Raw genomic sequence first — 21,252 nt, 5'->3', positions numbered from 1 at the left:
AGGCTCGTTACTGCGCCTGCGCCGGCGCAGCGCGGCGGCGGCGGCGCGCGAGCCGCAGAGCCGGGTCCAGAGGCCCGCCGTTCACGCATGCGCGCCGTTTGAAACGCGCGCATGCGTGTTTAGACTGCGGCTGAAAAGGGCGGTACGGTAACGGTAGGACGGCGTAATCTTTAAATGAATTCGATTTTTTATTTTTTTTATATCGATAGTAACGATGAAGCGGTAAAAAAATAAATAAAAATAAAAAATATATATATATATATAATAGTTTATTCAAACTTCGTCTGGATGAAGAACGTTCGATTTCAGTGGCAGGGCTTTTCTTACAGCATCTCCCACAGCGGTGCTTATATTAAGAATAACACGATTTGAACAAAGATTCAAGATTCAAGATTCAAGATTTTTATTTGTCACATACATATACATACTTTCATACATATATGCAGTGAAATGTAATGCAACGGTGCGGTGCGGTGATAGCACACAATATGTCCTAGGAAAAAATAAAATAAAAAATGTCTTTCTATTAGGCCGACTAACTGACTCCTAAAACGTAATACAGTAAGTTGAATACTTATAGAATAAAATAAAAATATATGGAATAAAATGCAATAAAAATAAAATGAAATAAAATGGAATAGATCGAGGGAATATGCCTATGTATATACAGATATGTGCATTAAAGTGGCATGTGAATGTGAATAGTGTGAGGTAGTGTTTGGGATAATACAGCACAGTATACAACAGTACGGCGCAGCAATACGGCATCACGAACAACCCTGAACAGTGACACAGTATGCGGTACAGTATGCTACATACAGTACAGTAGGTAGTGGAGCCTAGTGCATGGCTCAGTTAGGACCCCTGGTGAGGTCAGCATTGACAGTTCTAATGGCTTGAGGGAAGAAACTCCGTCTCAGTCTCTCTGTTCTCGCTGCGTGACTGCGGAGGCGCTTGCCTGACCGCAGCAGCTGGAACAGTCCGTTGTTGGGGTGATGAGGATCCTTCATGATCCTGTGGGCTCTGCTACTACACCTCCACTATTCACATTCACATGCCACTTTAATTCACATGCCACTTTAAATGCACATATCTGTATATACATAGGCATATTCCTTCTATCTATTCCATTTTATTTCAATTTATTTTTATTGTATTTTATTCTATATATTTTTTATCTTATTCTATAAGTATTCCACTTACTGTATTACGTTTTAGGAGTCAGTTAGTCGGTCTATTAGAAAGGAATTTTCCACTTTTTATTTTATTTAATTTTTTAATTTTTTCCTAGGACATAGTGTGTGCTATCACCGGGTGCGTTGCATTACATTTCACTGCATATATTTATGGAAGTATGTATATGTATGTGACAAATAAAAATCTTGAATCTTGAAATCTTGAATCCTGGTGTATAACTCCTGCAATGGGGGGAGGGTAGTTCCAGTGGTACGTTCAGCTGAACGCACCACCCTCTGCAGGGCCCGCCTGTCCTGAGCAGTACAGTTCCCAAAGCAGGCAGTGATGTTGCCTGTCAGGATGCTCTCCACCGCTCCAGAGTAGAAGGACTTGAGGATCCTCACCGAGACCCGGAATTTCCTCAGCTGCCTGAGGTGGTAAAGACGCTGCCTCGCCTTTCTCACCAGAGTGTCTGTGTGTACAGTCCATGTTAAGTCCTCTGTGATGTGGACTCCCAGATATCTGAAGCTGCTCACCCTGTCGACAGAAGTCCCATTAATCCACAAGGGCGCGTGCGTCCTCGATTGTGATCCACGCCTAAAGTCCACAATCAGCTACTTGGTTTTGCTGACGTTCAGGTGGAGGCTGTTGTCCTGGCACCAGAGTGACAGGTCAGCCACCTCCTCGCGGTAGGCCTTCTCATCGCAGTCGGTGATCAGGCCCACGACCACGGTGTCGTCAGCAAACTTGATGATGGTGTTGGAGCTGGACCTGGCCACACAGTCATGTGTGTACAGGGAGTACAGTAGGGGGCTGAGGACGCAGCCCTGGGGGGATCCTGTATTCAGGGTGAGGGAGCTTGACATGTACTTCCCCACCCTGACCACCTGGGGGCGGGCTGTGAGGAAGTCCAGGATCCAGGCGCACAGCGGAGCATTCAGTCCGAGCTCCATCAGCTTGACAGCCAGTCTGGTGGGAACTATGGTGTTGAAAGCTGAACTATAATCAATGAACAGCATTCTCACATAGGGCCCCTTCTGGCCATCCAGGTGCGTGAGCGTGGTGTGCAGTACCTGGGAGACCGCGTCATCCGTGGATCTGTTTTGCCGGTACGCGAAAAACAAAGTCTTGTTTTTTTTGTTTAAATTAAAAAAAAAATAATTAAAAAGCACTCAATTTAATGATGCCTGCGTAACATGTTTCTACGATATATACATCATTTATGTTCTCTTACATGCTGTTTGTCTTTTTCTTAATGTGGCATTCAGGTTAATATGTGCGTTGTCCCTGGTCACTGTTGTAATGTTTTCCCTCATCGGTGAAACGAAACGCTTCGAAGACAGGGCGGAAAGAAAATTAAAACGGGGAGGGAACCGGTCAGCGAGGAAGCGCCCGAAGATGGAGTTCACTCTGCCGGACGATGAATTGCTCACCTCTTGACCGCACGATCACATTTAACCCGTTTTCCAACCCGCAGGTAGTGTTGGCCCTCATGGCCCATTTCACTTGTTCTAGTGTGTTTATTTGGTGACGATTTTTGTATAGTTCTTAATCGACACACCTTATTAACAGACGTGTCGTGGCAGAGCAAGCACAGCTACGCAAATGAGCGGCGACAATGATCAGTGTAAGTTTCTTGCTCACATCAAGCAGATGTCTGTTGTCAGGTATAGTGTATTTGCTGCAGCTACACACCTTGTGTCCAAGAAGGTTGGCTTTGAGGTACTGTTGCATCCATCCATCTATCTATCTATCTATCTATCTATCTATCTATCTATCTATCTATCTATCTGTGTGTCTGTCTGTGTGTCTGTGTGTCTGTCTGTCTGTCTGTCTGTCTGTCTGTCTGTCTGTCTGTCTGTCTGTCTGTCTATCTATCTATCTATCTATCTATCTATCTATCTATCTATCTATCTATCTATCTGTGTGTCTGTCTGTGTGTCTGTCTGTCTGTCTGTCTGTCTGTCTGTCTGTCTGTCTGTCTGTCTATCTATCTATCTATCTATCTATCTATCTATCTATCTATCTATCTATCCGTCTGTCTGTCTGTACTGAGGCAACACATACATCAAGTACTGCATTTTGTGGCCTCAGTACTTATATCAGAATCAGAAATACTTTAATAATCCCAGGGGGAAATGACTAATATTAAATGACAAAAATTAAATAATTTATTAAAGTCATTAAATTGTAATTAATTAAATTACAAGTATACTGTGTGCAATGACAATTAGTTGAATCAAATCATATCCAAGTATAATAATAAAGTACCCTTACCCTTGTGTGTGTGTGTGTGTGTGCGTGCGTGCGTGCGTGCGTGCGTGCGTGCCTGTCGGCATACTGCTGTTTTAGATTTATGAATTTTTACATTGATAAAAAAAACCCAAAACAACAACCTTCGTTCACCGAATACAATAGACATAAGTTCCAGTGAATGAAAGCCTGGAAAGGTGCACGCATGTTTGAATAATGTGGGCGGCCTCGCGTCGCGCATGCGTCAACGGTGGGTGGGCAGCTGCCGCGCTCTCCGGCTCCGTCACCAGGATGAACGTTTCCCCCCAATCTCTCCCGACCAAGGCAACACCAATCGAGAATCTGTTGAGCGCCTCTCGTCCCGGACCGTTGCGCGCGCCCGCGCCTTTCAATTTGGGACAAGGCCAAATATGGATGCTCAGATGAGCCTGGGCCTCTCCCATCTCTTCCCTCCTAAATTGTGCAAATCATTTTCTATCCCTCCAGGAAGATGCGAAATAAGTTCGTCTCCCTCGCTGCAGTTGCGTTGTTTCTTGTGACACACTCTAGTCCATATCCTATTCATCCACATTGTATATTACAGAGTGATTATTGCTGTCGAGTTGTGCAGGTCGCCAACCCTCATTCCCAGTGGTAGGTTTTCGGGGACCACATTTTATTCTGGCCGTGCCGAATAAAATGAAGGTTGAGGAGTTGTCGGAAATGAAAGTATGTGGTGCTTTGTGACACACTCGATTGGTTGCAAGAAGGGAATGACTTGATATCAAATAACTCGGTTACCAACGGTTTATTTTCTACGCCAAAAGACTTATATTTTTGTACAGAATAATGCCGAGTTCCGTTTGATTGTGTCAACAGTTTTATTCAGAAATGCAGTAAATTATTGCCTAAAGTTGAATGCCAAAGGATGAAGGACGGTTGATTCCCTTCGATATCTACGCAGCCTGCTGTAGGACATCATCTCACCTCATCTCTGTAGGTTCAGTACAGTCCCTTCTTTACTCTCGACTGTTTATACTACTTTTACCGCAGAAACAAAGTGTTGCCGTCTTCTCTTTTGTTCCTATGTTTTCTAACAATGCCCATGGATACATATAAAAGTCTTTGACAATGTCACAATTTTGAATCCTCAAGTGGTTCACAACGGAATAGAAGTTCACGGAAAGCATTTCAAACAAAGAAACATTGACGTGAAGAATGTTTTCCCCACTTCTCCAGACAAATTTAAGCTTTATATTGATGTGTCATTATTTGTGAGTTAGATTGTGTATTATTTATCAAAAGTCGTCTGTGGGTATGTGGAAGCCAAATGTCAACACTTATTAGATGAGGTTAATATGATGTTTGGTTGAGTGGTAGTGGTACATTTGACCACAATTTGCTATCTTCCTCTTTTTTCAGGCTGGTGGTAGGGGGCCTTATTGTATCAATCGACTGTGGGAACATAAGTTGGGGAATGTTTTGTTACGTGCTTAATATTCTTCTCCTTCTTCCTCTCCTTCATCCCCAATGGTATCAGTGCCCACCTCTTCATAGTCCTTCTCCAGAGCAGCCATGTCTTCTCGGGCCTCAGAGAACTCTCCCTCCTCCATGCCCTCACCAACGTACCAGTGGACGAAGGCCCTCTTGGCGTACATCAGGTCAAACTTGTGGTCAAGACGAGCCCAGGCCTCGGCGATGGCTGTGGTGTTGCTCAGCATGCACACGGCCCTCTGGACCTTGGCCAGATCTCCTCCAGGAACCACGGTGGGGGGCTGGTAGTTGATGCCCACCTTAAAGCCCGTGGGGCACCAGTCCACAAACTGGATGGTGCGTTTGGTCTTGATGGTGGCGATGGCGGAGTTGACGTCTTTGGGCACGACGTCACCGCGGTACAGCAGACAGCAGGCCATGTACTTGCCGTGGCGTGGGTCACATTTCACCATCTGATTGGCTGGTTCAAAGCAGGCGTTTGTGATCTCTGCAACTGACAGCTGCTCATGATAGGCCTTCTCAGCTGAGATGACTGGAGCGTAGGTGGCCAGGGGGAAGTGGATGCGTGGGTAGGGCACAAGGTTGGTCTGGAACTCAGTCAGGTCCACATTCAAGGCTCCGTCAAAGCGTAACGAGGCAGTGATGGATGATACAATCTGACCAATCAGCCTGTTGAGGTTGGTGTAAGTGGGACGCTCGATGTCCAGGTTCCTACGGCAGATGTCGTAGATGGCCTCGTTGTCGACCATGAAGGCACAGTCAGAGTGCTCCAGGGTGGTGTGGGTGGTCAGGATGGAATTGTAGGGCTCCACCACAGCTGTGGAAACCTGTGGAGCTGGATAGATGGCAAACTCCAGCTTGGACTTCTTTCCGTAGTCCACTGAGAGGCGCTCCATCAACAGTGAGGTGAAGCCAGAGCCAGTTCCTCCACCGAAGGAGTGGAAGATGAGGAAACCTTGGAGCCCAGTGCACTGGTCAGCCTGAGTGAAAACATTAATTATATTAAAGAACATCCCATCTTTTGTTCTTGACTGAATACATTGACATCAGAAATGACAAGACTCACCAGTTTGCGAGTCCTGTCAAGAACCAAGTCGATGATTTCCTTGCCGATGGTGTAGTGACCTCTGGCGTAGTTGTTTGCTGCGTCTTCCTTCCCTGTGATCAGCTGCTCAGGGTGGAACAGCTGGCGGTAGGTTCCTGTACGTACCTCATCTGACGGTAGAAAACTGCATCAATATACACCATGCTTTACTGCAGACTGAGAATGTGTTACAGTATTCCCTGTTCTATTCTATGTCAGTTTTGCTACAGCAGAGGTAAAAGGCGATCAGTAAAATAATGTTCTTGGGTACTTGTATACCTATAAAAATGGCTGTAAAAATGTACAAGTAGTTCCTATTTCATGTTTTATTCATGGAACTAATGAGTTTTATGTTATATCTGATTACTTTAAACACATTTCAACAAAGTTATACATAAATCTATTATTGCAGTATTGGCAACTGTGTTTAGTCTCAAATTCTCATGAATTCATATTATAAGTTTATTGGATGTATTTATTGGTGTGCTTGAAATGATTGTAGCCATAAGTGACATCAGGAAACAATATCATGTTTTACGATTTCTCTGATTTGGCCATTTTTCCGGCTTTAAGCAGCATTTGATGAAACCACGGCTGTCTAACCCATCTCCAAAAATGAAATGTTTTCATTTGAAAACTTTCTTTTAGCAAGTCATTTCCTTACCTATGACTGTCGGCTCCAGGTCAACAAAGACAGCCCTGGGAACATGTTTTCCAGCTCCAGTCTCGCTGAAGAAGGTGTTGAAGGAGTCGTCCCCTCCTCCGATGGTTTTGTCGCTGGGCATCTGTCCATCGGGCTGGATGCCGTGCTCCAGACAGTAGAGCTCCCAGCATGCATTGCCTATCTGGGCCCCTGCTTGGCCGACGTGGACGGAGATGCATTCACGCTGTAGGGAAAAGGGATTCAGGCCGCAGTGATTATAAACCTAATGGGCTTTTTCACAACCAAAGGTCTAAAGAAGTGCAAGAATCAACTAAACGCGTCATCAACCAGAAAATGTACTATTTGGTAGCAACTATTCCATTCCAAAACTTTATAGAAAAAAAAGTTTTTGTTTTTTTGCAGTAAAAACAAAACATTCTGACAGATGAACTCATCTTGAAAAGAATATTCTTTGAAATTGATTATTTATTTTTATATGATATTGACATCGATTTTTTTCATTTATAACATAGGTCACTTTTCTTGTTTTACATGAAACGGATTGTGATGTGTTCATTGTGGGGCAGTTTTCTATTAGCAACATGCGACAAGCAATACTATTCAATATTTGTTCAATACAAAAAATTGTTCTATACATAAAGGTTTACATAAGAAGAAAATCCATAAAAAAAAAAAAACGTTGTAATCATCACTTAGATACTAAAATAAACCCCAATCATTGCTCTCATATACTGGGCCAGTTATAACTTAACACCGTACCCACAGAAACGGCATAACTTATGATCCATACTGCTGAGTATTTAAATACTGGGATTTCTCTGAATATTAAAAAAAGCTTCACAATCATCCTTACCATGTCTGCCTTGAGGAGGTCTGTAGGAGGGTTTGGGAACGATGAGTGAGCAGCTGTGTTGTGTTTTGACTCAGGATCAGGAAGCAGTTTTTATAGTTGCCCATCACCAGGCAACCACACCGCTTGTTGTGGTAACCGGAGAGGCCAACGAAGCCAACACCGCATCCATACGTGAAAGACGAGGAGACGGAGCACAAAGGGAGAGCATCTCGCTCTGGAGGAAAAAAAAACCCCCTTTCTGACGTTCTAAAGAATGACTGCTGTTGTTTCACGTGTCGGTAACCACCAACATCACTGGTGGTTGTGTAATACGACCTGTTAATGTTCAGCAGTCATAGACCCCTGGCCTGCAATATGTCATATATTAAAAGGGAATATGCTCAGTATGCTACCTGTGGAAATTTTAAGTTCACAACGCAGCAACGTGGCTGAGACCCTTATCCAGAACAACTAATAATATGTTGGATAAGCTGCCAGTTTACATCAGAGGCTCAAAGGCGTCTTGCTCAAGGGCTCATGGCTGGCAGTCCCCATCTATCTATCTAAGAAAGGAAATGCATTGGTAGCAAAACCAACAATTCAACAACTGTTCAACCATCGTCTAAGTGACAGTAGGCAAAAATGACTTGTATACCTACATAAATGCCATAACGCACACACATGCTGCCTCCGGTGACCTGGATAAGGTACTGTTACAGACCAACCGTGTTTCCTCGCTGCAGCCATGATAAAAATTTGTAATGCAGAGGAGGTGGACAAGGACTCTATCAGGGCCAAGTGACATCTGAGAAAAGCCTGAGAACAGAGCAACACGTCAATAATTCAGAAGCAAAGGACGCTGCCGTGCGTTTGGCTTGGTGAAACAGAGTCAGGCACGTAAGAAATGGTTCGCTCTATCGTTTGACTTTATTGTTGATGTGTTTCTCCCCAACGCTTTGTCTAGCACCCGTGGCGACGAGGAATGCGGTGCCAACATTCTGCTGCATGGGGGTTGCCAGGAGACGCCCCGGGTGGGTTGCCGTGGTTACTCTGTTCTGTTGGATTCACGTAAGCGTCTTTGTTCATCTCATTATGGGTTAGCCAATCATTCCATGGGTTGAACCATTAAATCATCCCTATCTGGATTTAAGTGTTCCCTATTTGAAGTAGTCTAACTATGAAGGAAGGAATCTCTGTATGTCTGTATGTCCTTCAATTATCGCGACAACCGTTCGTGTGATCTACCTGACACTTGGCGGCTGCATCGCTGGGGACCCAAGAACGGGGAGCTCCAAATTGATTATATCCCATTTATGATCTTATCATCTCTATAACTAACTCTATAATCTAAGTATAAAGGAAAGAATCTCTGTCTGTACGTATGCATGTCCTTCTATTATCTCGTTTATCTCGTTCACCGTTCACCCGATCTACTTCACACTCGGCGCGTGCATCGCTGGGGACCCAAGGACGTGCGGTGTCGAATTTGGTGCAATTTGGACACGTGTAATATTAATAAACAACGAGCGAACGGCGAGCCGCTCAGCTCTGTGTAGCGGGGCGGGGCTTCTGGCCTCTGCGACCGAATCACTTTCGTCCGCGCTCATAGAGGAAGGAATCCGTCTGTCTGTCTGTCTGTCTGTCTGTCTGTATGTCTGTATGTCTGTATGTCTGTCCTTCGATTACCCCGAACAGGCGTGCAATGCCTCTGCGACTGAGTCACTTACGTCCGCAGTGCGGCCCGTTCCGAACAGGCGTGTTTCGCAAGGGCATGAGTTATATTTAGTTTAGTGCTATATTTAATTGTATTTCAAAACCAATACATTTTCAATAACATAATAAATAAAAATAAAAAATAAAATATATATATTAAAAAATAATAATAATAATTAATAGACCTTCAATAAACAGCGAGCCAGCGGGGGGCGGGGCCTCCCCGTGAACGCTATCGGCCCGTTCTGAACAGGCATGTTTAGTGCGGAGGTACCACACGTGGAGAGTAAATGAATTAATGAACTTTCAATAAACAAGCGAACAACGATTTATCCAAAAGGGCAAGACTGTATGTCCGTTCAGTGTGGTGTGTATTTCGCCGGGGCTTTCACGAACAGGCATGTTTTGAACACACTGCACCATATTACGAATGATAACAATTTGTCATGTTTTTTTTTTTGTTTTTTTATCAACATTTCTAACACAACTTGTTGGTTCCTGTGTTTAATACAGTTTCTCCCCTTTACTGATGGTCATCAATAAACGGCAAGGTCATGTGACTTGAGTCGGACAACTCACTGCCAGTTTACTTCAAAGCACTGACGTTTCTTTTCAAAGACCATTTAAAGATTTCATCATATTATAAATAAGTTGCGATTTTTCGCAGTATGTGAAAACTGATTCAATGATCCGAACTCGGCCTTGTAGCTATGAAAATAATAGAGAATATTCAGCAGCACAAATTCCAGTTCGTTGGTAAAACAGCTATGTTTAATGAGGGACGGGATAATTGCACAAATAGAGGTATAAATTTGCAATAATCTAGGTATAAATTCAAATTACAAAATACATTTAATTCACAAGCCAAACACGATGTCCCGAAAACAAAATGGCCGCTGAACTCAATGTAAAGACAAACCACTGTTCCCTCAGATAATTCAGCTTCAAGTTCAAAAATGAAAAACAACATGCGCTGATTCCAACAAAGCCAAACCTTGCAAACAACTTGATGCAAAATTCAATTGAAATGACACAAAATCAGTTTTAATTTTGACATTCCTTCAGCAACTGCGGAGCTTAATCCGCGTCGTGACTGTTGACACACTTTCCGACGTCCCTTTTAGTTAAGCAAAAAAAATTTTCAATAAAGTCCAGAATAAGAAGTCAAAACAAAATATGGAGCCCATCAAACTCACTGGCGGGTTATTTCTTGATACACCAAAACATTTCAGCTGGTTTCCATTGACTATAAACTCCAGCATGGGGCAAGGTGGTTCGTTTCTGTGTCCATTTGAACTGGCGCTGCTTCCTCGAGCCCGCCGCACGAGGGCAATGTAAGCAGCGCGAGCAAATCAATAAATGGATAAATTGGGCGTAGCCATTGGATTCTATCAATCGCATTGAACCATGACATTTTTTCCCCAGTTCATCTGGGGCTTCGCCGGCATGAAATTTGAGGGGTTTTCACGGCTGAGGAGTCGGGCGGAGTGGCCGCGTACTCGATCTCCGGCTCAAACCTTCTGGGTGAAGTTCTCGGGGAAAACCCCTTTGGTGGAGATGTCCCTGTTCTCCAGCCACAGAGACTCCTTGACGCCAAGCAGCCAGCCATCGTCCTGCAAAGACAGAAAGGGGGCACATCAGAACAGCGGCTCTCAACTGGTGGGGCCCACTCCAAAACTAGGGCCGCAGGTCCATTTTGAGTGGACCGAGGCTACATACGGAATACACAATATACACATTGACGATAATGTTGTTTAATTTTTGAAACTTTGAAATTTTCGATTCTTTGGCATTGTGTCATGATCGTTGTTGTCAGCCAGGTCAAATGAAATCAAAGCGAATCTTATCAAACGGTGACTTGCTGCACTCAACCTTCCCACATCGAAGCTGACCGTGTTTGGGTTTTTGCGTCGTCACATCAGGGTTTTATTGACCCTTTGGCACTCCCACAAACCGACCGTTGCGGCTGCATCCGCACCTGCGCAAGAAACACGCTGCACGGAAGCTGCACCGCTTCATCACCGCCCCCACAACACCGCGTGGGCGAAGGCAGACTGAGGGCGGAGGATGTACTCAAAACATCAGCGAGTACACGTGCGGCTACCATGCCACGCGTGCCCTGACGCTCGCGCCAGAAGCGACGTGTAGCGACGAAGCGGCCGGAAGTCATTCACTGTCAACGGGAGGTGGCGACGAGGAGCGACGCGGCGTGATCTCAAGGTCTTGGCGACGGGAGAAAGTTGAGCTGAAGTCAGTGATGGTCGATAAGGGCGATAATGCATTTCCGCCGTCCCCTCATAAACCCTGAACCCTTGACTTTGGTTCCTACAAAAACCTTTGTCCCCGAAAATGGAGGAAAAACTCATTGCTGCGGGAGCCGGTTCCCCCGTACTTTATGGTGTACGCTACGCTATTCATTTAAAGAGACGTAATTAAAATAAAAAAAATGTATGGAGAGGGAGGTGGTGATGACGCACGGAATTAAAAATGTGAAAGTCCAACTTGGATCTAAGTTGAAGATGAGTTGTCACGGAGACTGTCCCTATACCTCCACACAGCTTTTAAAAACATTTTCCATGTACGGGATGACGTCATGCAGAACAAATCACATGGTCAGAAAACACGGGAAAAACATTTTCAGAAGTTAATCTGACGGAAAACAACTTACAAAAGTTAGACTACTGTATGTGCATTTACACACTCACACACATCCATAAAGAGGAAGACAGAAGGTTGCAATGTTTTGCTATTGTATGTTTTAGAGTGCAAGAGAAAAAAGAGAGGAGCAGGAATGGTGCAGGGGCAGTGGGAAGACGCTGGATTTTTTGGACATTTGGATATTTTATGAATAAATATAAAAATAACCGTCCCACTTAAAAATAAATATATTTGCCAACAACATCTAAATAAATGAATGGAGCTCTACGTGCGTGAATCTGTTTGTACGCCGCTATGGCAACCGCTCAGCAGTGAGTTGAACGGGATCGTCTTGATCAGTTGATCGGCTTCCGGCGTGAGAGTAGGGTTATGGTCGTTTTTAATGCCACATTTTGAAGATGACCTCATGACACCGGGCCGAACTCCTATCGTGAGGTCAAAGCTCATGTGATCGTAGAAGGACAACACCAGCCACTGGCCTGTTCGTCGGGGTTGTCGAATCCCAGGACCAGCACCATGTCTCCGGCCTTCAGTTCCAACTCGTCCCCATCAGTGGCTGCGTAGTCGTGCACAGCTTTCACCTGCAGGTAACCGTACATGTAAAGTGATTATTATACATTATACATGTTATATTCAGAGTTGGGTAGTAACTGGTTACATGTAGATGACTTCTGTAATCTTTAGAATAAATCTGTAGTCAATTTGAAGTATGGGTATGTTTTATATACTGTACATATACACCGATCAGCCACAATATTAAACCCACTGACAGGTGAAGTGAATGACATTGCTCATCCTGTTCCAACGGCACCTGTCAAGGGGTGGGATGTATGAGGCAGCAAGTGAACCGTCAGCTCTTGAAGTTGATGTGTTGGAAGCAGGAAAAATGGGGAAGCGTAAGGATTTGAGCCACTTTGACAAGGACCAAATGTTGATGGCCAGACGACTGGGTCAGAGCATGTCCAAAACGGCAGGTCTTGGGGGTGTTCCCGGGATGCAGTGGTTAATAACTACCAAAAGTGGTCCAAGCAAGGACAACCGGTAAACCGGCGACAGGGTGATGGGCGCCCATGGGCTCATTGCGCGTGGGGAGCCAAGTCGAGCCCGTCTGGTCCGATCCCGCAGAAGAGCTACTGTAGCACAAATGACCGCGTCGTTTACCCTGGGGAAGAGATGGCACCAGGATGCACTATGGGAAGAAGGCAAGCTGGTGGAGGCAGTGTGATGCTCAGGGCAATGTTCTGCTGGGAAACCTTGTGTCCTGGCATTCATGTGGATGTTACATTGGCACGTGCCACCTACCTGAACATTGTTGCGGACCAAGTACAACCCTTCATGGCAACGATATTCCCTAGTGGCAGTGGCCTCTTTCAGCAGGTTAATGCGCCCTGCCCCACAGCAAAAATTTGTTCAGGAATGGTTTGAGGAACTTGAGAACAAGAGTTCAAGATGTTGACTTGGCCTCCAGATTCCCCCGATCGCAATCCGTTCGAGCATCTGCGGGTTTGTGCTGGAACAACAAGCCCGACCCATGGGGGCCCCGCCTCGCAGCTTCCAGGACTCAAAGGATCTGCTGCTAACGTCTTGGAGCCAGATACCACAGGACACCTTCAGAGGTCTTGTGGACTCCATGCCTCCACGGGTCAGAGCTGTTTTATTTTATTATATTTTATGCGCAGCATTTTTGGGGAGCAACCGTTGGAACACTGGCAACAGAGGGTTACGTTTATATTAGTCATCGCAAATTGTAATTTATGTCCTCATGATGCCTTCAAACTTTGTCGTTATCCTGTTTGAAGTTTTCAGTAAACTAATATGTATCTGAAAAATGTAATGTAACCGTGTAACTATGTAACAGAAATATTTTTCTTCTATGTTCTATATAATATTATTTATTTCTCATTTTTTCATATCTCAGTAGTTAAACTATTCTAATTATATGAGCATTCACAAACCTGGCGGCTTCTTGTTTGATTACCACACTTTACTGTATCTCTTGATCAAATAGGCTTCCTGTTTGTTTTGAGAGGATTTAGGCGTACTGCATGCAGGAATTCTGAATAACATGACGCTCGCAAAACATTTTTCTCTTGCACCTTGTACACGAATCCTGGGGGCATTTCACCATCGGAGCCATTGGTCACTGCACTCTAAAAGACAGCAAACAGACAATATGAAAAAAAAAATGCAGAGTAAGACTTTTTTTCATTGTTACTGATCATCAAGATTGAGGGCACTATGTGACTTCTTACATGTTTGGATCGAAAATAATAATAATAATAATAATAATAATAATAATAATAATAATAATAATAATAATAATTATTATTATTATTATTATTATTCCACTGTGCTTGAGAATTTAATCCAGGAAGACACCTCCAAAGATCTACAAAACCACATCCATGGGTTAAGGACTTCACACCGACGACCACCAATATTTGGAGGCAGAACCAGTTTGTGTGTGTTTGTGCATGTTTGTGCGTGTGGTTAACACAGTAAATGTATTTGAATACAATAGGGCCTTGTCATGGAATGTTTAGAGAGTGGTTACTGTTGGCAACACACGACGCCGTGGCTATGTTAGAAAATGATTGACAGCATCACCAGACGTCATCTCAACAGCAGCAACAAAATTGCGTGTGGAGTCATTTAACCTATACAGTATTATGTATGCACAGTATATGGACAGAACAATGAGGAAGTAAGCATATTTTCTTCACCTAACAAAAGAAAAAAAAACCCATCCAAATCAAACCGTAAATCAGTGAAATCTCTGGCCAAATAGAATGTTCAATCTCATCACTGGGTGTTCTCGGTAAGACACTGAGTCAGCAACTAAGACACCATTTCCAACAGCTGCTCTAACTGGAGATTGAAGCTAAAACAGCAAAATCACAAGTATGTTTTAATGAGTATAATCCCAAGAACAAGCCATTTTTATCTACATAGGGAGCGGGTACGCTCCACGGACGCTCCACGCTCATGTTGCACCGCCATGTTACTTCTACAGTAGCCCAGAACGGACAAACCTCAACACTGGCTCTGGAGATGGCGTACAGCCTTTTTTGTGAGTTTCCCATGTCGCTATGGGGAGAAACTTTCAGTTGGTTGCGAAATGCAACCTCACATTTTCATGAATCTCATCTCAATCGCATCACTTCCATTTCAGGTGTGAACCCAACACCTGAGGATGGACCTGTGCTGTTGCTAAGCGACAACTGAAAGCCTTTTTTTTTTTAATTAGACAGTTAAGCCTCAATGTCTGAATGGTGGCGCCGCACACTTTGTATTATTGCACATCTTCTTCTAATCATTGTTATAGGCAGACTTGGCCACACTACTCCTCCCAGAGCTTTCGAGTCACGTACAAGCAAAATAATTAAAACAACCTTCCCGATGCCGTTAGCTGTGCTGTAACTTTGTGTAAGGTTTTGGACAGTGGTTACAAAATATTTCCCTCTTTGTGGCAAAATTCTTCCCGAGAGCTTTCCTATGGGAACAAAATAGAACGTGCCAAAGAAAAGCACCTCCACCAGTTTTCCTTGTGGTCGCACCGCACTACGGTTATCTAAACATGTTTCACTCCAAATGTACCAGTGAAGTGGTATTTTCATAACACTGCCGCACTTCACGTCACGTCACGTTCTCATCTCCCAGCGACACCGACGGCCAAAGGGTCCAGCTCGTTCAGCCGCAATTCCTCTGCCGCCCGGCCACAGCTGCCCCCGCCCCCGTGCTCTCTACAGTCTCCACAGTCCGTCCAGCCCTACCTGGGCCCCTCCTGCATCTCCCCAGCCTCCCTGTCCCTCCTGAGCCCCGTCGTCGTCCCAGCCGGGCTGGGCGTACGACTGAGCGGCCGGGGTCCCGCTGGCGCTCCGGGCTTCCGGCGCCTCGGCACGCCCCGCGTCGTCCCAGTCGGGCTGGGCGTGACCTGGGGGAGCCCGGGCGCTGTCATCGCCGCCATCGCCACTATCACCACCGTCACCCCAGTCTCCTGGCGTCTCCTGGGCTGCGTGCTGGTCATCGTTGCGATGGGGATCCTGCGCCGCAAAGGAGTTATCTTGCTGCGGGGGTTCGGCAGTCGAGGGTTTTGAGGATCGGGCGGAGGTGGCAGACGCAAGAGTGGGAAGGGTCCCAAAAGAGGGACACACAGGGTGAATGATTGTGGTGGTTGGGTGGGTAGGATTGTGTGGTTGGGTGGGTAAGGAGTGTTTGGGAAGACAGGGAATTGAAAAGGCGGGGCAGGTATTTTAAGGTGTCACAGCACAGAGAGAGGGGTTTGAAAGAGATGGAGGTAAAGCTGTAGAGATTTCATCTTTTGACAGTCGACCTTTCTTTATAAAACCAACCTTGTGACGGTGGCATTGACACGTATCATTTAAATGGCAATTCTTTCTTCTTCATTAGCCTGTGGCTAAAGTTCTCATTTTGTTCACTAGCAGAAGTACTTTTCTTTCTTTGCTGAGCGATTTGTGCCATAACTAGTTTAAATAGCAGCACGGTAGGCTTGGGCAGATTTACGATTATATCGTCTTTCGCCGATTGACTCCATCAATCACGATTGACATTGATGACAGATGTTTTTTGGGGTTTTTAATCCAAAATCAGAGCATTGAAACGGCATAGACGCAGTTTACCGTGCTCTGGAACCGGAGCGGAGAGAGGGAGAGAGGGAGACAGAGAGAGAGAGGGAGAGGGAGAGAGGGAAGAGAGGGAAGAGAGAGGGGGCAGAGGCTCGCTCCCTCTCCGCTCAGAGCTGTCGAGTAACCACTGGTGATGGGATCTCACTTCCCCGCTCTACAGTCCCGTGCAGAGACTTTGAGGGGCAGGTGCTCCAAAAAACACAAACACATGGACCCCCGGCCCCCTCCCCCCGTCCTCTAGGCGCTGTGCCGCTCTGGGCAGACGGAGCGGCACAGCGGAGCCACAACTGAGGGAAGGGACCTCGGGAGCTCTCCCCGTCTCCCCGTCGCTTTCGGTTGTTTCGGGACGTAACTTCGTAAAAACCGGATGTTTACTTTACTTGTAAATAGTAAATCCCGCGAACCTCACTACGCCCCCCCCCCAATAAAATCGCGATATTTTGCACGTTCGCCAAAGCCCACAGCACTTCTCTGCCCCCCCACCCCACACACACACACACACACCATTTTTATTTTTATTTTTTTTTGCATTGATGATGTTTGTTATGTTCCATTTCTATCTGTACTGGTATTCACATGACTTCCCGGGATTTTCTTTGCAGCCGCGGTTTCGCAAGGAAAAAAAATGATGATAAATCTGGTAAAGGCTGAGGCCTGTTATGGCTTACCTCCCACGAGTCCCACGACGCCGCCTATCACGAGGCATTAACGGACAAAGCAAACAGTGAGTCGAGGGTCTCGGCCAAAATACGTCAATGTCACGTTGATCTCCTTTGATATCCAGGATCTACAGTTTTCTCATTCGTTTCAACTCGATAAACTCCTCATTTTCTGACCAAGCAAATAGGAGCAGACAGCTGTTTCACGTGGTGGTTTCGATCCACGTTTCTTTCTTTAGAAACAAATTCAATTGAGAAATAATGTTTCGGGCTCCGTGCAGACATGGTCAGAAGCTTTGTTTTCCCTGGCTGCCCCTGCCTGACCCTCCGCCTCTGAACCGGCCTCTTCCGACCTTTGAGCTACGGGAAGAGGGACCCCCTCCCGGCCGGGGCTTACACCGGCACACACACACACACATACATCAACACACACATATGCAAACGCAGGGTGGGAGAGGGGGAAGCATCAGGGTTTTAGTCTGAGGGTGGGAGGGGAGCATTAGTGGCATCCAGGAAGATAAGTGGAGACGTAGCCTTCATACACCAAAAGACTTTCAAAAGACAGACTCACATTGAAAGACTTTGTTTATTAATCTATCCCAGTAGTGCACACTGTACCACATTTGACAAGTGCTATACAGCAGCTACTGCACACACTACAGGAGCCAGGACTCAAGGCCGAAGGTCATTTTAAAGCAGCCGGCCAGGCCGACCTGGGAGGGAGGGCAAGGGCTTCTGACCGTATCAAATAATGAGTGCCGGAGATGGGGGTGTGCTCCTAAAGACGAGATCACCTTCTGATCGTCTGAGGATCTTTGTCTGGGACCGGAGTGTCCAAGCTAAAGGCCTTGGGCGTACAGTATAGTCGTCATCTGACTGATTGTAACGCCCCCACAAGCTCATCTTCTATTTGCCTTGATTTGCTCAAGAGGAGGAAAGGCGGCCGTCCAGGGGAGGTTGGGCACGACAACGGGGAGGCGCTCGTTTTCGGAAACGGAAAGCTGCGAGGAGGAAGGGCGGGCGGCGAAGACGGCGCCGATGGGCCGAGGGGGAGGCGGGGCCGAGGGAAAACGACGCTGGACGGGACAGAGTAATACTGAGCTCGGGGGTGAGGAAGTGGAAAGCAAGAAAACGATCAATCCGATTGGATGTGCAAAAGGCTTCAAAGCAGCAGCTCTGCTTCCGTTTTTTGAGCGTTTATGACCCCGATGCACATCCAACGCCGGAGTGTCGGGAGGGGCCAGGAGGGGTGGTCTGGGAAGGAGGAGGGTTGAGGGGCTGCTCCGGGGCTCGTCTGACCTGCGGCGCTGCAGGTCCGGCTCCGGGCGCCTCTCCCGCGCGGCAGTCGTCGCTGTCGCGCCTCCGGGCCGGCGAGGGGGACAGCCTGGGCGGGGGGCGGCCGGGGGCGGGGCCGGGGGCGGGGCCGGAAGGAGCGCCGGGCCTCTGGGTGGCGCGGCACGTGCGTGGGCGGATGCGCGTGCGCATGCAATTGTTGTGAAGAAGACAAACGATTAGTCGCACGGGATCGGTGAACACGGCATGGGCGGGCGGAGGGATTGTTTCGTAGCGCGTAGGCATCAGGCGACGCAAACCGGGATCATGAGGATGGAGGGTTCAACCTCGACAGTTAAATGTCTACCCCCGCCGCAGTGCTTTTGGGCAGGGCACGCAAATGTACAAGTTCTCCATTTTGCAAGGAAAACAATCTCAGTTAGGAAATCCACAGTTTCTGATGCTTGCAAATTATACTGTATATCAGTCCCATATCACATCACAAAAATGACGATGTCATACCTCACAAGTCGGAAATTGTGACTTTTAATATAATAATATCATCACTACTACTAATACTACTAAAAAATAGTCCTTTAGTAGTCCTTGTGGGTAAATTTTGTACATACACCCTCTGACTAGAGAGAGCAACCATACACAGTATGTGATATTTGGACTATTGCTGACAGGGGAGGCCGAGAAAGTAATGTTTGCGTGAAATGGTGAATAGCTTTCCTACTTGAATGGGAAAGTGAAGCGGTGAATTCTGACCTTCCTTCAGATTCCTTCAGACAAATTTTAGAGCATTTTCACCTCGTGCTCTAGTACAGAATTCAAAATACCCCCAAACACAAAAAATAAAAAATAAAAATAAAGAAAAAACCCCACTATGGTAATGCAGGTTTTTGACTTGAAAAGCAGCACTTAATGCGCCCTTGTGACCATTAAAAATGTTGCCAGCACAATCGCAAACAATTATTATTATTACAACGCACTGGAAGTCACTCCTCTATATGTTCCATGGGCGCTCCTAAGGAGATGATGCTCAGGCCGCGTGACGTCAAGCACGAGGATAAAAGAGAGAGAGATTTGAGACGGAAGGCATTTATTTCGAGCGATGCTTACCTTTGGTGGTGAATCGGGTGTTTTACTGTGGTTTGCTCCCTCGCTGAGTGACACAGAGACGGACACGAGAGGGAGACAGAGAGAGAGACAGAGAGAGAGAGAAATTAAAGTCCATTACAGGCAGCAGGTGACATGTTCAGTACTGCACACCACCACACGGGGGCAGCAAAGAGCCGAAAACAATCAAACTTTAACTGTAAAATGTAGTTTTAAAGAAGCGTGAAGTGAAATGAGTGTCAAGACAGCAGCAATGGACATTTTATCTTTGTATAACGTATTGTATTACACCAAAATAACAGACGCGTGCAGCATGCAACACGCTGTGTTTGCTGAGTCAGGACTGTGTCCAACCTGCTTCCGGTCTCTTCGGTCATCCCCGCCCTTTCACCGCATTTTCTGCAGTAGAGGGTGACGTACGGACATTTTAAAACAGCGGGTACTTTATATGGTTCCTTTTTTTCTCTCTTTTTACAATTTATACAATTTCGGCACCTCCGACTGACCGCCACGGGCCAAAAATACAACCAAAAATAAGAGATCGAGTCAATCCCTCGACCAAATTTTGGGTCCGCGGGTTTTTGATTCCTTGAATTTCAACAAATGGCAACACAACTTTTAACTCTAATAGAAAAGTTATATACATGTAGGGAGTTTGAAAATACAGCCATTTACGCTAACAATCAATGACGTGGTGTGATGTGGCGCGGCACATTTTCTCGAAAATAGTTTCATGCAGAAAAAATCACATGTAGGTATTTAATCAACAGATTGAGTCAAAATAAAAATAAAAAATGTAATCGTCCTTCAAAACTGACTGCATTACTTCGCGAGGTGGATATTCCACATTGCATATCAGGCAACTGTTTCATGTGAATGTGAGAATCACGGCAGCTACTTTTATTGTATTTATTATTGTACTGCATTGGGGGAGCTCCAAATGAATTATATCCCATTTATGATCTAACCATCTCTATAACTAACTCTATAATCTAAGTATAAAGGAAAGAATCTCTGTCTGTACATATGTATGTCCTTCCATTATCTCGTTCATCTCGTTCACCGTTCATCCGATCTCGGTGCGTGCATCGCTGGGGACCCAAGGACGCGCGGTGTCGAATTTGGTGCAATTTGGACACGTGACACATGCAAAATTAATAAACAACGAGCGACCACAGCGAGCCGCTCAGCTCGGTGTAGCGGGGCGGGGCTTCCGGGCTCTGCGACAGAGTCACCCACGTCCGCGGTGCGGCCCCTTCCGAACAGGCGTGTTTCGAAAGGGCGTGAGTTGTATTTAGTTTAGTGCTGTATTTAGTTACATTTAAAAACCAATGCGTTTTCAATAAAGTAATCTATCAAATATCAGTATATCGGTCTTAGAAATGTCCCTCGACCCCACGTGACATGGCCACCTCCAGGTTGGGGTCAGTGATGGCGCTGCAGGTGTTGGGGTCAGTGATGGCGCTGCAGGTGTTGGGGTCAGTGATGGCGCTGCAGGTGTTGGGGTCAGTGATGGCGCTGCAGGTGTTGGGGTCAGTGATGGCGCTGCGGGTGTTGGGGTCAGTGATGGCGCTGCGGGTGTTGGGGTCAGTGATGGCGCTGCGGGTGTTGGGGTCAGTGATGGCGCTGCGGGTGTTGGGGTTAGTGATGGCGCTGCGGGTGTTGGGGTCAGCGATGGTGCTGCAGGCGAGCGTTGACTT

General features: G+C 46.1%; 2 protein-coding genes across 3 annotated transcripts in view; both read right to left on the bottom strand.

Annotated features, from left to right (window-relative positions):
* Positions 1-4,812: 4,812 nt before the first annotated feature.
* On the bottom strand, positions 4,813-6,786 carry LOC307248061 (tubulin alpha-1A chain-like). Its single transcript, XM_080024265.1, has 3 exons — positions 6,651-6,786; positions 5,969-6,117; positions 4,813-5,882 (listed from the first exon to the last, which is right to left on the bottom strand). Exons 1-3 carry the CDS (start codon positions 6,769-6,771, stop codon positions 4,902-4,904), a joined length of 1,251 nt encoding a protein of 416 aa, XP_079880391.1. The 5' UTR covers positions 6,772-6,786; the 3' UTR covers positions 4,813-4,901.
* Positions 6,787-9,944: 3,158 nt separating this feature from the next.
* Positions 9,945-21,252, bottom strand: part of bin1b (bridging integrator 1b) — a 27,265-nt gene continuing 15,957 nt past the window's right edge. Inside the window, exons 10-14 of one of the 2 annotated variants that reach the window (XM_080024399.1) lie at positions 19,907-19,951; positions 19,556-19,598; positions 13,950-14,003; positions 12,333-12,434; positions 9,945-10,808 (exon numbers count right to left, since the gene is read on the bottom strand). In XM_080024399.1, the coding sequence (XP_079880525.1) occupies positions 10,707-10,808; positions 12,333-12,434; positions 13,950-14,003; positions 19,556-19,598; positions 19,907-19,951 (346 nt within the window). In that variant the 3' untranslated portion in view covers positions 9,945-10,706. The remainder of the gene's footprint in view (positions 10,809-12,332; positions 12,435-13,949; positions 14,004-19,555; positions 19,599-19,906; positions 19,952-21,252) is intronic. The other variant, XM_080024400.1, reaches the window with a different exon arrangement.

The sequence above is a fragment of the Zeus faber genome, assembly GCF_960531495.2.
Source record: "Zeus faber genome assembly, chromosome: 2".
NCBI lineage: Eukaryota > Metazoa > Chordata > Actinopteri > Zeiformes > Zeidae > Zeus > Zeus faber.
Note: the sequence above shows the minus strand (reverse complement) of the source record. Positions and strands in the feature narration are given on the sequence as shown.